Source organism: Poromitra crassiceps (genome assembly GCF_964638095.1).
Source record: "Poromitra crassiceps genome assembly, chromosome: 8".
In the NCBI taxonomy this organism is placed as follows: Eukaryota; Metazoa; Chordata; class Actinopteri; order Beryciformes; family Melamphaidae; genus Poromitra; species Poromitra crassiceps.
In genome coordinates this window covers 42,069,523-42,082,395 of record NC_139629.1, presented here as the reverse complement: position 1 = coordinate 42,082,395, position 12,873 = coordinate 42,069,523, and the positions used below count along the sequence as shown (strand labels likewise).

At 47.2% G+C, this 12,873-nt stretch overlaps 1 protein-coding gene across 1 annotated transcript in view; it reads right to left on the bottom strand.

Moving 5' to 3' along the window:
- acvrl1 (activin A receptor like type 1) overlaps positions 1-12,873 on the bottom strand; it is a 15,373-nt gene continuing 2,500 nt past the window's right edge. The window contains exons 2-11 of the mRNA XM_083642006.1: positions 8,336-8,407; positions 6,836-6,874; positions 6,497-6,733; positions 5,399-5,601; positions 5,174-5,273; positions 4,878-5,024; positions 3,671-3,946; positions 2,916-3,113; positions 1,464-1,594; positions 1-1,016 (exon numbers count right to left, since the gene is read on the bottom strand). Coding sequence (XP_083498132.1) covers positions 870-1,016; positions 1,464-1,594; positions 2,916-3,113; positions 3,671-3,946; positions 4,878-5,024; positions 5,174-5,273; positions 5,399-5,601; positions 6,497-6,733; positions 6,836-6,874; positions 8,336-8,405 — 1,548 coding nt within the window. The 5' untranslated portion in view covers positions 8,406-8,407 and the 3' untranslated portion in view covers positions 1-869. The remainder of the gene's footprint in view (positions 1,017-1,463; positions 1,595-2,915; positions 3,114-3,670; positions 3,947-4,877; positions 5,025-5,173; positions 5,274-5,398; positions 5,602-6,496; positions 6,734-6,835; positions 6,875-8,335; positions 8,408-12,873) is intronic.

The following is a 12,873-nucleotide window of genomic DNA, read 5'->3' as shown; positions in this document are numbered from 1 at the left end:
GATAAATACAATCCTTTATTCAATATATACAATACAACGTGTCTGTTATTTGCTTTTAAATGGTTGTGATTGTCTAAATTGACCACTGTAATGGTGATAGTACTTCTGTGTCATATACAAATGTAAAAATGATTTTTATATCAAATATTTATACAAAAAAGATTGTCATTCTTGTGTAATAGAAAATAATACCCCTTTGAAATAGGTTCTATATGTACAATAAATCCAATGCTGATATGAGACTCACTGAGCATGTGCTTATTTAAACATTTCCCATATATGTAAAAGACAAACCAAGGTCTTCCTCTTCCTCGCCTTCCTCTGACTCAGTCATTTTCTGGGGCATCACTCATTATGGAAATACCCATGAAGCATTTTCATATGAGAGAAAGTCCAGCGTGACGTTGCTCCTCCTCTCCTCCTTCCATACGAGCGTGAGTAATAATTGTGCTGTGCGAGATTCTGCGTCCACCCTGCCACTGGGGATTTACACAATCACAGAGAAATTATTGCGTAGGTAGAAAAAAATAATTGTGCTGTGACGTCTATTCTAGTCCAGAAATGCTTCATCCAAAATTTGATCGGATGACCAAAACAAAAGTGGATACAATTTTTCCTTTAGGGACCCCTTGGTTTAAGGCACCGGGAAAAATGGCAGATGAAAAGTAGGCCAGGCAAAAAGGGGAGGGAAGGAGGCGATAGCCCTGGGTGCTAGACAGTCTAGACAAAACTGCTGAAAGTCAGATGGTTTGAATAGAATCCAGGCACTCGCTCAGAAACCGATGTTAATGATGCTGTATGGAGCGGGTAGAAAAATCCCTTTGATCCTTTCAGTCTCGTGTCCGTTTTTGGGGGTCCGGCGCTGCGCTCTAGAGGTCGTGTTTGAGTTTGTCCATGGTGTAGTCGCTGTCGTGGTCGAGTTTGGAGAGGGTCTTCCTCACCCGCAGGGCGGTCAGGCGGGCGGGGGCGCTCTGGAACCAACACTCCTTCATGATCTTCACGATGGCGGTCAGGATCTGGAGGCACAGATCAGACAAACGTCAAACAGTCAAATCTAATGGGAGTGCTGCTGTTTCTCTCTATGTGATGTAGAGCAACATTATCATGTGGACATACCGTCAAACTTTAATTAATTAATAACCCGGCTTTTATTTGCTTCAATCACTGAATTCAACTGGCGTATTTACCTCTGCCACGCCCCTGTCTGTGTCTGTCTGTCTGTCTGTCTGTCTGTCTGTCTGTCTGTCTGTCTGTCTGCTTGTCTGTCTGCCTGTCTGTCTGTCTGTCTGTCTGTCTGTCTGTCTGTCTACCTGTCTGTCTGTCTGTCTGCTTTGGCTTTTAATTGAAATTTGAAAATATAATACATAATAATATATAACGCTAACGAGTGATAACATGTACTGCAAATTTTGCGCAACATTTGAAAACGTGCGTGCTCGTGCGTGCGTCACCAGATGGCCTACCGGGTGGGAATGCATCCGGTTGTGCACACTGGGCCTCTGCTGGTCCACACACACCACCTTCTTCATCTCCTCGAAGCTGGGATCTGAGGGCACCAGGTCAAAGAAGGGAGGACGGTACTCTTCCACCATCCCTAAAACAACACAGAAGAAGAATGAAAGACTCAATGTGCCGGCGGTTCCTCTCCAATTCAACAGAAGAAGAACAAGAAACAAACCATCATAACAAAGAGCTTGGCGTAGGTGGGGGGAAATGCAAACTCTAGCATTTAACATAGAAGTAGAAGAAAATGTAGTAGTAGAAAACTGAAAACTGTGGCGATGGAGGAACTATCTACTTCAGGATTAGAGAACCACTGACCACTTGTGGTTTGCCTCCTCATATATTTGCAGAAAGATAGATTTCACTTCATACGAGGAGACTGAAATAGCACTCTTGGAGCTCCAGATAGGCTGAAGTGGGAGCGCTGTAAAGTATGTTTGACTAAACAAGAGAGCAGGAAAGATACCGACTCCCTGCGGATTACCCCGAGTTCTGCAACGGCAAGGCCTGCTGATGCATATGTGACGCGTACGTTTATGTGTGCGTTTCTTTCTGTCTGTACTGTGTTTACATTTGGACATGTGTGTGTGTGTGTGTGTGTGTGTGTGTGTGTGTGTGTGTGTGTGTGTGTGTGTGTGTGTGTGTGCGTTTTTGCGCACACATGTACTTGCATCTGAATGCGTCTGGACTATGTGAATGTGAGTGCTGACACCAGATAAGACTGTTTATAATTACTGCAGTGCTAATCATGAGAGAGGATAGTGGAGACAGACACAGACTCAGCTCCACGGTCCAAACGGCCCAGACACAGACTCAGCTCCATGGTCCAGCTAGGAAAACACTGGAGTGCTGAGAGACATGGGGCGAACTGCCTCCTATACGTGCTCTACAGTGGTCCCCAAACCGGGGTAAGCATACCCCTAGGGGGTACATGAAGGTACTACAGGGGGAACTTGAGAGAAAGGAGAAAATGGACAAATGTGAGAAAATCATGAAAGCAAATGAAACCTGCTCATGAGGCACTAATTGCAACTCTTTCGCTCCGTTTCTTATTTTGAAATGTTATATTCTTCAAAACGTGGGTTATCATTCATTGATTGCATCATATGCGATAGTTTTCTCTTGCAGTTTTCGACGCAAAATATTGTAGTCGGGTAAAGCAAGGGGGTACTTGGATTCAGAAATCAGGGAAAGGGGGCACTGAAGCCAAACAAGTTTGAGATCCACTGCTCCCCTAGCCTGGTAAAACCAGCCCGTCACGTGACCAATGAAATGTGAGTTCACGTGACGGGCTGGTTTACCAGGCTACTGCTCCCCCAGAACGGGACAGGAAAAAGACATTCTCCACATGAGGAGTGGATGATGGTCTGTGAATCATTTCCCAGCAATGATCTGAGTGGGTGAACTCTTACCATTGACGATTGTCCTGCGGGTGATTTCCCAGAAGACCAGGCCCAGGGCCCAGATATCGGTTTGCTTGTAGGACTCAAAGATGTCCATACGAAGGCTCTCGTCCAGCACCTCGGGGGCCATGTAACGCTTGGTGCCCACACGAGGGTTATTGCCCACATCCAGGTAGTCGCTGGACTGAGAGTGGATCACTGCCAAACCTGAGGAGAGAGTAGGGATAGAGAGAGAGATAGAGATGCAACCTCTTATTTTGTAGTGTATTACAAACTTCAAATTAATTGTCCACAAGGGGAAAGTACTTAAGTCAGCTGCAATAAATGGACATTTTTGTCTCCACACATTCATTATACAGTAACTATTGGCAGGACTGGAAAACAAACTGCTGTTGTCTGGTAAAAAAAACTTTGTATCTCAGAAATGACAACTTTTCAGAAACAGCTGTGTATTTAGCTGACAATGCATTTTTTTGTTTGAATAATGCGATGTGTTTTGAAAGGCTTATGAATGAACTGTGTACAGTATTTGTTTGCAATGTACCTGCCTCAAATTGCCCCTCGATTAACTAATAAAGATTTTTTTAATTTAATTTAATTTAATTTAATAAACCCAAGGGTTGTAGAAGTTTCTCAATCCATCGAGGAGTTAAAACATGAACATAATCAACCAAGCCTTCAACCAACAACTACAAAATATGGCTTGGAAGTCCAACACATTCATTAACAATGCATTTGTCCCTTGGCTTTCTCCCCTCCCTCACCCAGGTCAGCGATGCAGCACTGTCCGTTCCTCTTCACCAGGATGTTGCGGCTCTTCAGGTCTCGGTGGGCGATGGCTGGCTTGCCCTGGGAGCTGAGGATCTCTGTGTGGAGGTGCACCAGGCCCCCGGCCACAGACAGGCACATCCTCAGACAGCTCTCAGGGTCCAAGCTGCTGTACTGAAGGAAGTCGTACAAGGAGCCCAGCTCGTGGAAGTGGGTGATGAGCCACAGCTGGGTGCTGGAGTTCTTGGACGTCATGTCAGAGGCTATGAAACCTAATGGAGGAACACAAGATGCTTATTTTACCCTTTTTTTATTTAATTTTTTCCAGATTTCCCCTGTTTTCTCCCCAATTGTACTTGGCCAATTCCGTGCTAGAGTGTCCCGGTCATTGCTCCTCCCCCAGTGCCGATCTGGGGAGAGTTGTAGACTAGCACCATGCTTCCTCTGATACATGTGAAGTCGCCAGCCGCTTCTTTTCACCTGACAGAGAGGAGTTTCACCGGCAGGACATAGCACGTGTGGGAGGATCACGCTATTCCCCCCAGTTCCTCTCCCGTCCCCTCCGAACAGGCGCCCCAACCGACCAGAGGAGGCACTGGTGCAGTGACCAGGACACATGTCCTTACCCTTGGTTCACACCAGACACTATCCAGAGGCAGCGCTTAACAGAAGCGGAGTGCCACGCTAAACTGGTCACACCAGAAACACTCTCTTTTCCTCAGCGCCTGGCTCGGCCTCTGCCCTTCCCCCTGCTCACAACTTGCATTGACTGCTCTGCACGCTTGAAAAACAGAACAGAACCGAACCTGAAACTATCGCTGCAGTGTAGCTTCGGCGTGGCGTGGCGTGCGGCTGGTGTGAACGGTCTCGCCTAGCTTCAGCGTGGGATTGGCGTATGGTGTGAACGAGGGCTTAATCCGGCTTCCCACCTGCAGACATGGCCAATTGTGCCTGTATGGAAGCCCGACCAAGCAGGAAGTAAACACGGGGGCTCGAACCTGCGACCCTCGTGTTGGTAGGCAGGGAATCTACCGCTGCACTACCCGGATGCACAATGGTTATTTTAGTATCCATCCATCTGCTGATACCTTTTGGAGTGCTACAGAAAGTGCTACATTTATCAACCCTGGCCTAAGTAGTGACAAGACTGAGTGGGGAAAAAACACAAGAGTCATGTCTTTAGTCTGCGTTCTGCTTCCATACCCAGTATGTTGTCGTGTCGGAGCTGGACAGTGTTGTAGATCTCCGTCTCTCTGAACCAGGACTGCTCGTCCCTAGACGAGAAGATCTTCACTGCCACACTCTCCCCCATCCACGTTCCCCTCCACACTTCTCCGTACCTGCCCTTACCTGGGGACACACCCACACAGCTACATTACATCCCATACACATACCTGCCCTTACCTGGGGACACACCCACCACACAGCTACATTACATCAGATACAAACATGTTTGTGAGACAACTGCGAATAATTTGGTGGTGAAGAACTAGACTGACCAACACACTCGGCCAGCGAGATCTGTCTGGCCATAGTCCTTTGGACCAGATAGGGCAGTCCTGTCCCGCTCCCTGACGTACAAAACTCATCAAAGATATCCTGGAGAGAGTGAGTGATAGATAGACAGACAGACAGACAGAGAAATTACATTATAAGAACTCTCTTTTGAAAACCTTTTACTAGAATTCTGTCTAATCTAATGTCAAGCATATAATCACTCTTACGCCGTATGTGGGCTCATCTCCACTGGGCACCTTGAGCATGGTGACATCATGGTCCTCGCCGTTACCCAGTCTGCAGTGTGTCCGCCTGGAGCGCAGCCACAACACCAGGCCGCACCCGCCCACAGTCACGATTAACAGCAGCAGCAGCAGCGGCACCACTATCCACAGTACCACACTCCTTGGGTTTGGAGGGTCTTCTTTTTCTACATAATAATGCATTCAAGCACATAGATCCACACATTTGAGTTTGGGAAACCAGTTGAAAGCACTTGAATACATTGGACAGGGATGTTCTTAGTTTGTTTGTTTTTTCTTTTCTTCAAAGTAGACAAACTAGTGGCATGATAATGATGATATACACAGTATGTCCTCAGTCATAACAAAATGAAAGTGAATGTGAAATTGTAGTGGCAGTCAAATGATGATGTTTACCCTAACTGGCCACAAGGGGGAACCAGCTACTAACTAAGGAAGCTTTGAATCAGATCAGTCTCAGAGCAAAGACGTTGTGCATCAAGCATGCCAACCTTGCAGACTGACATTCAGTCCTCCAAGCCCATTCTACAGTACAGTGCAATGCACACATGATGTGTCCAGTTCATAACAACAAGACTAATATCATAACAACACATGATGCACACATGATGTGTCTGGTTCATAACAAGACAAATGTTGGCTGTGCACTGAACTGTGGGTGAGTCTGGGGGACTGAATGACACAGGAGGCTGAGTGCCACACTGGTACTTCAACTTTGCCTTGAGAGGCAGCTGGATTCACATGAGATCATGAGATCATGATCACATGACCAATCCATCTTGCTCCCTCCAATCTATTGGTTTGAATCTGAACCAGTGGTTCACACCAATCAGCGCCCTACGAGCCAGCGGGATTTAGGCGTGACGGCCGCGAGAGCGAGCCCGTGACAGACAGATGGTTCATCCAATCGCCTGCCGGGTATTTTTGCCTGCCCTTTGAAACGGTTTCCCGAGGGGCCCGTTCCCAGATGGTTATGTGAAAACAAACCATCTGGCAGCGTCAGGTGAACTTTAAACTTCCGTGGATCTGAAATCTTGTCAAGCAGTGGCTTTGGGTACTGACCTGTAACCGGAGGCGGAGTGATTAAGGCGTTGCACTGGCTCTCATAGCAGCACTGGACAAAGAGGCCCGGAAAGGAGGTGGAGCACTGCTCCCTGCGGTTGTGTTTGGAGAAGCAACCCCTTTCCTCGTAGTCATGCACCAAGGTGTAGAAGCAGATGTCTCCACTGCAAGTGCCGTTCACACATATGGTTTTTGTACTGTCGCATATACACAGCAGCTTCTCATTATCTCCAGACTCTGAAGGAGGAGGAAAGTCACATGTTGACTTGACACAGGCAGACCAACACATGCATCTCCTCACACACGAGCGCACACAGACACAAAGTGAGAAAAACGTACCTTCTGGAAGTTCTGGTGATGCCGCCAAAGATGACTGATCTGAGAAAAGCCAAGAAAAGCAAATCAAAAGCAGACACTCCACCACACATCATTGTTCAAAGACCACATCTAAAGTGATAGATATAGGCTATACTTGTAAAGTGATAGGCTATACTTGTAAAGGGACCTCGGTTTCCTCAAGGGGAAACCCTGATGGTAATAGAGAGAGATATGTGAACTACATTTCCTGCCAGCCACAAGATATCGCAGAGGTGAGCACGACTCCAGAGGCTGCTGCGTGGTGAACCAGCAGAGATGATACAGAGGCTGCTGCGTGGTTAACCAGCAGAGATGATAGTTTGGAGATATGAATGCATGTGTGTGTGAGCGACAGAGAAAGGTGAGGCAGAAGGAAACGGAAAGAAGGGAAGACAGAGTAGCAGCAAGAGGCCAAACGCGGGAGCTGTGTTCAAGGTGAATGGGGGACTTTCCACTTCCCAAAACCTCCTTGTTCTCCAGGACTCCCTCTCAGCATCTTGGTACTAAGATCCACTTTGTCTCACGTGGACATGGGAGGATCTGAATCCCAAGGTGCATTTGGGAAACAGGGGCCAGGTCAGTTAGGAGAGCGTGAACTCACGGGCACAGCAGGAAACTTAGCAGCACACAAACTTCCTCTCTCCTATTGTTCACATGTCTGTACCACCAGAACATCTCCACTTTCCCATGCCCGTACCACCAAAACATCTCCACTCTCCCATGCCCGTACCACCAGAACATCTCCACTTTCCCATGCCCGTACCACCAGAACATCTCCACTTTCCCATGCCCGTACCACCAGAACATCTCCACTTTCCCATGCCCGTACCACCAGAACATCCCCACTTTCCCATGCCTGTACCACCAGAACATCTCCACTTTCCCATGCCTGTACCACCAGAACATCTCCACTTTCCCATGCCTGTACCACCAGAACATCTCCACTTTTCTAACCTGCCAATTCAGCAGGTTAGAAGGTTCAAAAATGTTTGTGCATTATGTGTGTACACACATAATGCATAAACAAGCACAAACTATCCTATGGGAAGTCATGAACATGTATAATGTATACACCCAGGCAAGTAACACAAACACACACATAATATACAGTCACACAGCACACTGTACAAAAAGATATCTCTCCCTCACTGAAAACACATCAGTAACACTCTGTGATAACACCTATAGAAAACCTTACAGAAAAGGAAAGAAGAAAAGGAAGAAAACAAGCGTACCCGCCCACACACCAGCTTTGAAAAACACAGCCCAGTGTTGGGGGGAACTCATTACAAAAGTAACATATTACATGTAATATATTACTTTTAGCCGTAACTCAGTAATATCACTTATTACCAATAGGATTCCAATAATATTATACCAGCTACTTTCTCAAATAACACAAGTTAAACATTTACGGTAGTTACTTTTGTGTGTGTGTGTGTGTGTGTGTGGGTGTGTGTTACTGTGACCGTGTTAACTCACCTGCATGGACAGCAGAGATCCACAGAAACACTCCGCCTAGTGCTACTGCGAGCAGAGCCGAGCTCCCCATCTCTGTGACCCGGAACACACAAACAAAACATTCAATTGTTAAGAGATAGAACGACATAGTGATTACGCAATCAGTGTTGTCGCTTTACCAGAAACTTGACTGTCATGATCATAAGCCAGAGGTTGACTTTGGGACATTACAAGAAAGACAGGGTATTTCTCTAAACCAGTGCTTCTCATGCTTTTTCTTCTTCATTTTTGCTTCAGTACCTCCTTTACCCAACTACTTTTTGGTTAGAAAACGGCAAGAGAAAACCATTGCATAATATGATCTCATGAATGAATGAATGATAACCTTTTGAAGAATATAACATGACAAATAAGAAGTGGAGTGAAAGAGTTGCAATCAGTGCCTCCTGAGCAGATTTATTTTAACATGTATTTATTTTCATGATGTATTCTTACATCCCCCCCCCCCCCTTTCTCGCAAGTACCCCCTGTAGTACCTCCACGTACCCCCAGTGGTAAAACGCGTCTCTAAACGTTCAACTGCTATGTGACTGAGAAGATTTGAGTACGTCAGATTTATCTATATATCTATAGTCTATCATCTGTTTGCAGTGTATTTAGCCAAACCATGCAGCAGCGGTTGTGGGGTGAGCATCTCTACCCTGCCAGGCCAAAATGGCCTCCGCAGCAGCAGCAGCAGCAGCAGCAGCAGCAGCAGCAGCAGCAGCAGCAGCAGCAGCAGCAGCAGCAGCAGCAGCAGGAGAAGGTGACCAACACAACCCTGATTCTTCAGCGGAGGAAGCTATGAGGTCAAAAACAACAGTGACAGGGTCCAGCCTGTCTGCCTGCATTCACATTGTATAATTGCACAGGGTGGGAGAGAGGGGGCTGCTGCTGTAACAGCAGTCTGTCTATCCACGTACCCACCCAGGCTCCAGGCCTGTCGCCTGCCCTGCTGCTGTAGCAGCAGTCTGTCTGACCACTTACCCGGGCTCCAGGCCTGTCGCCTCCTCGCCCGCCCCGCTCGCAGAGTAAATATTGATGGCTATGCTTCCTGCCATTGAGAGGCCCCACCCGGCTGGCCAGCCACACTCAGCTCTGCTCATTGTTTAGGTCTGTGCTGCCAAGGGTCAGACAGGCACGCAGGAGGGCTGTGACAAGAGGACTCAGGAGTCACTCTACCGCTGGGACCCCTTTGCTGTCACCTGAGAAGAGACACCGTCACCTGACAGGTGTGCTATTACTGTGGGCCTGGGTTTAATTATCCAATTATCGAGTAACGAATAGATATTAATTTGAAGGAACTGATATCGATGAATAAATCCCGATTCTCAATATATATATATTTTAAGCAATGCAGTGACAATGTGTGTTTGTGGGGTGTGTTTGTACGGGAGCTGTGTGCACCGAGAGTTTCTAACGATAACGAGATTTAGCCTCCACTCTCCAAGGTTTGTGGGTTATCCCATGAGGTAGAGAGGGTTAACCTTGGCTTTATCCCATGAGGTAGAGAGGGTTAACCTTGGCTTTATCCCATGAGGTAGAGAGGGTTAACCTTGGCTTTATCCCATGAGGTAGAGAGGGTTAACCTTGGCTTCATCCCATGAGGTAGAGGGGGTTAACCTTGGCTTTATCCCATGAGGTAGAGAGGGTTAACCTTGGCTTTATCCCATGAGGTAGAGAGGGTTAACCTTGGCTTTATCCCCATGAGGTAGAGAGGGTTAACCTTGGCTTCATCCCATGAGGTAGAGAGGGTTAACCTTGGCTTTATCCCATGAGGTAGAGAGGGTTAACCTTGGCTTTATCCCATGAGGTAGAGAGGGTTAACCTTGGCTTTATCCCATGAGGTAGAGAGGGTTAACCTTGGCTTTATCCCATGAGGTAGAGAGGGTTAACCTTGGCTTTATCCCATGAGGTAGAGGGGGTTAACCTTGGCTTTATCCCATGAGGTAGAGAGGGTTAACCTTGGCTTTTTATCCCATGAGGTAGAGAGGGTTAACCTTGGCTTTATCCAATGAGGTAGAGGGGGTTAAAACTTGCGAGGCAGCTGGATTCTGGATCTCGCTGCGCTCCAAGCTATTGGTTTAACTCCATCCCAGCAGTGGGCTGGACCAATCAGCGTCCAGAGGGAGCTACGGGCGGGATTTAGGTGTGACGACAGCAAGAAGTGACCCCGTGATAGACGCTGATAGACAGATGGTTCATCCAATCACCTGCCAGGTTTTCTTTTTTAAATACATCTGCCCTTTTCGAAAACAAACAAAGACGAAGTCCCAGATGGTTCTGTATAACCAACCATCTGACAGTGTCAGGTTAAGAGGGGGTGGACAAAATACAGCATGAAGTGGGCGGTCATCCCCCTCTGTTACTACCTCCTGGGGCACCAGTTCACCCTCTGTTCGGATCATGCCCCGCATCCTTCTGCAGTGAGGAGTGCCACCACATGAAAGAAGCCAAAGTGAGGGTTGCTGGTTGGCATCTGGCTTTACAGCCTCTTCATCTGGAAGTGATCCATAGCAGCACAGATGGTGGTCGCTGTTGCTGGTCGGACGGCACCCTGGCCTCAGTCAGGGCTATGTTGCAAGCGAGCATCGGTGGAGAGGCAGAGAGCCAGGAGTGGTTCAGCTGTAGCCAACGTTGTGCACCTGAAACTAATATACCTTTCGCTTAATACATGTGTGTTTTAGATTAGAAGACGATGCAGGAAGACACATGACCGCACGTCTGAAAGCCTGGAAAGGACATTCCCTTTTGCTTCTTCTCTTGCCTAAAAAGAGCAACATGGATACCTGTTGGCAGCACAGGTGGAGTGGATTTCACACTGTTCTGTTGTTGTGTTTCATCTATTTTTTGGTACCAAACTACAGACTGAACCAAGTGTCCTTCCTGGACCTGAACATTGTCACAAAAACAAATGCAAAAAAGAAAGAGAAAAAAATAAAATAAAAAGAAATAAGCAAAACATCTGATGGCGTCTACAAATCTCTGGGTCAGATCATGTCTGAGGCTGGCGGTATTATTAACTAATTTCTAAAATGTTAGCTGTCATTGAAGGGTAGCCAGAGTACAACTGTTTAATGTGAATGTTTCTCTCTGTTTTATTGCCTTTGACTATTGTGGTTTGCTTCAGCTTTTGTTTCATTTCCTATTACTTTTTTTTGCATTTTTTCAAAAATATACATTTCTTGATGATGTGAGAATTCCTTTTGAAGAAGACCTACATTTAATGTACTTTAAAACTGTATACTTATTTTAAAAAGATATATGTCTGCGCGCCACTGCAGCTGCCCACCGCTCCTGGCCTGACCACGGAGGAGGACGAGCCGCTCCTGGCCTGACCACGGAGGAGGACGAGCCGCTCCTGGCCTGACCATGGAGGAGGACGAGCCGCTCCTGGCCTGACCATGGAGGAGGACGAGCCAGGATGGGACAAACACAGAAGACACATTTCATGGCGCCTCTGCATATGTGTCTCTGACTAATAAAGAACGACTTGTCCCTCCAATCTAACTAACTAACATGCTCTCTGTGGAATTTCCCATTGAAATCAAGGTGTCAAATCAGTGTTGAAATCCTTGCTATTCTTGTCTAGCTGAGTTTTTTTTTCTTCTGATTTCCCCCCATTTTCTCCCCAATTATACTTGGCCAATTCATCCCCATGCAGCCCTATTGGCTGCCCCGGTCGCTGCTCCACCCTCTGCCGATCTGGAGAGAGCCGTAGACTAGCACCATGCTTCCTCCGACACATGCGCAGTTGCCAGCCGCTTCTTTTCACCTGATGGGAGGAGCTTCACCGCTAGGACGCACGTAGCACGTGGGAGGATCACGCTAGTCCCCACCAGTTCCCTTCCACCGCAACCAGGCGCCCCGACCGACCAGAGAGAGGCGCTAGTGTGCCAGTTGAGTAAAATTTTCCATAACACTATTTCACAATCACATGTGACATCTATGTCTGATAAATGTGTCTGACAATGAACCTCAAAACTAGATAGCACTGCAGAAAGTTGCAGAGCTCCGGCTCAACGGATGGGAACAATAATCCACTCCACCCAGCTCGAACTCGAACGTAGAAAAACCACAAGACATATTTTTCAGCAAAGCAGCAAAGAGTGAGTGTTTCCTGTAGCGTGCAGCCTTCATGTCAATGGTGGCTCATCTGTGGGTCCAGCAAGAGGAGCAGCATAAACACAACTCCACCCACAGAATTACCTTATTCTCAACGGAGGCGTGCAACCGTCTGTAATTTCTCCTCCATAGGGTCCTGAGATAGAAGCCAAGCTGTAATCTCATTCTCCATCATATAGCTTTTAGACTCCAGCACACTTCCTCTCGCTCTCTCTCTCTCTCTGCTCTCTCCTGTTTGTCTCTATTCTGTCCGATGGAGACCCGGGGGGAAAGGATCCATTGTCATCTCTTCCTCTCATCTACAGCCTTTTGACTTGGGGGAGGTTAGATCTCTCATTCCATCTGGATGTCATGTGTGGTTGGTAGAGGTTGGCGTTGGAGAGGAGGAGGAGGAG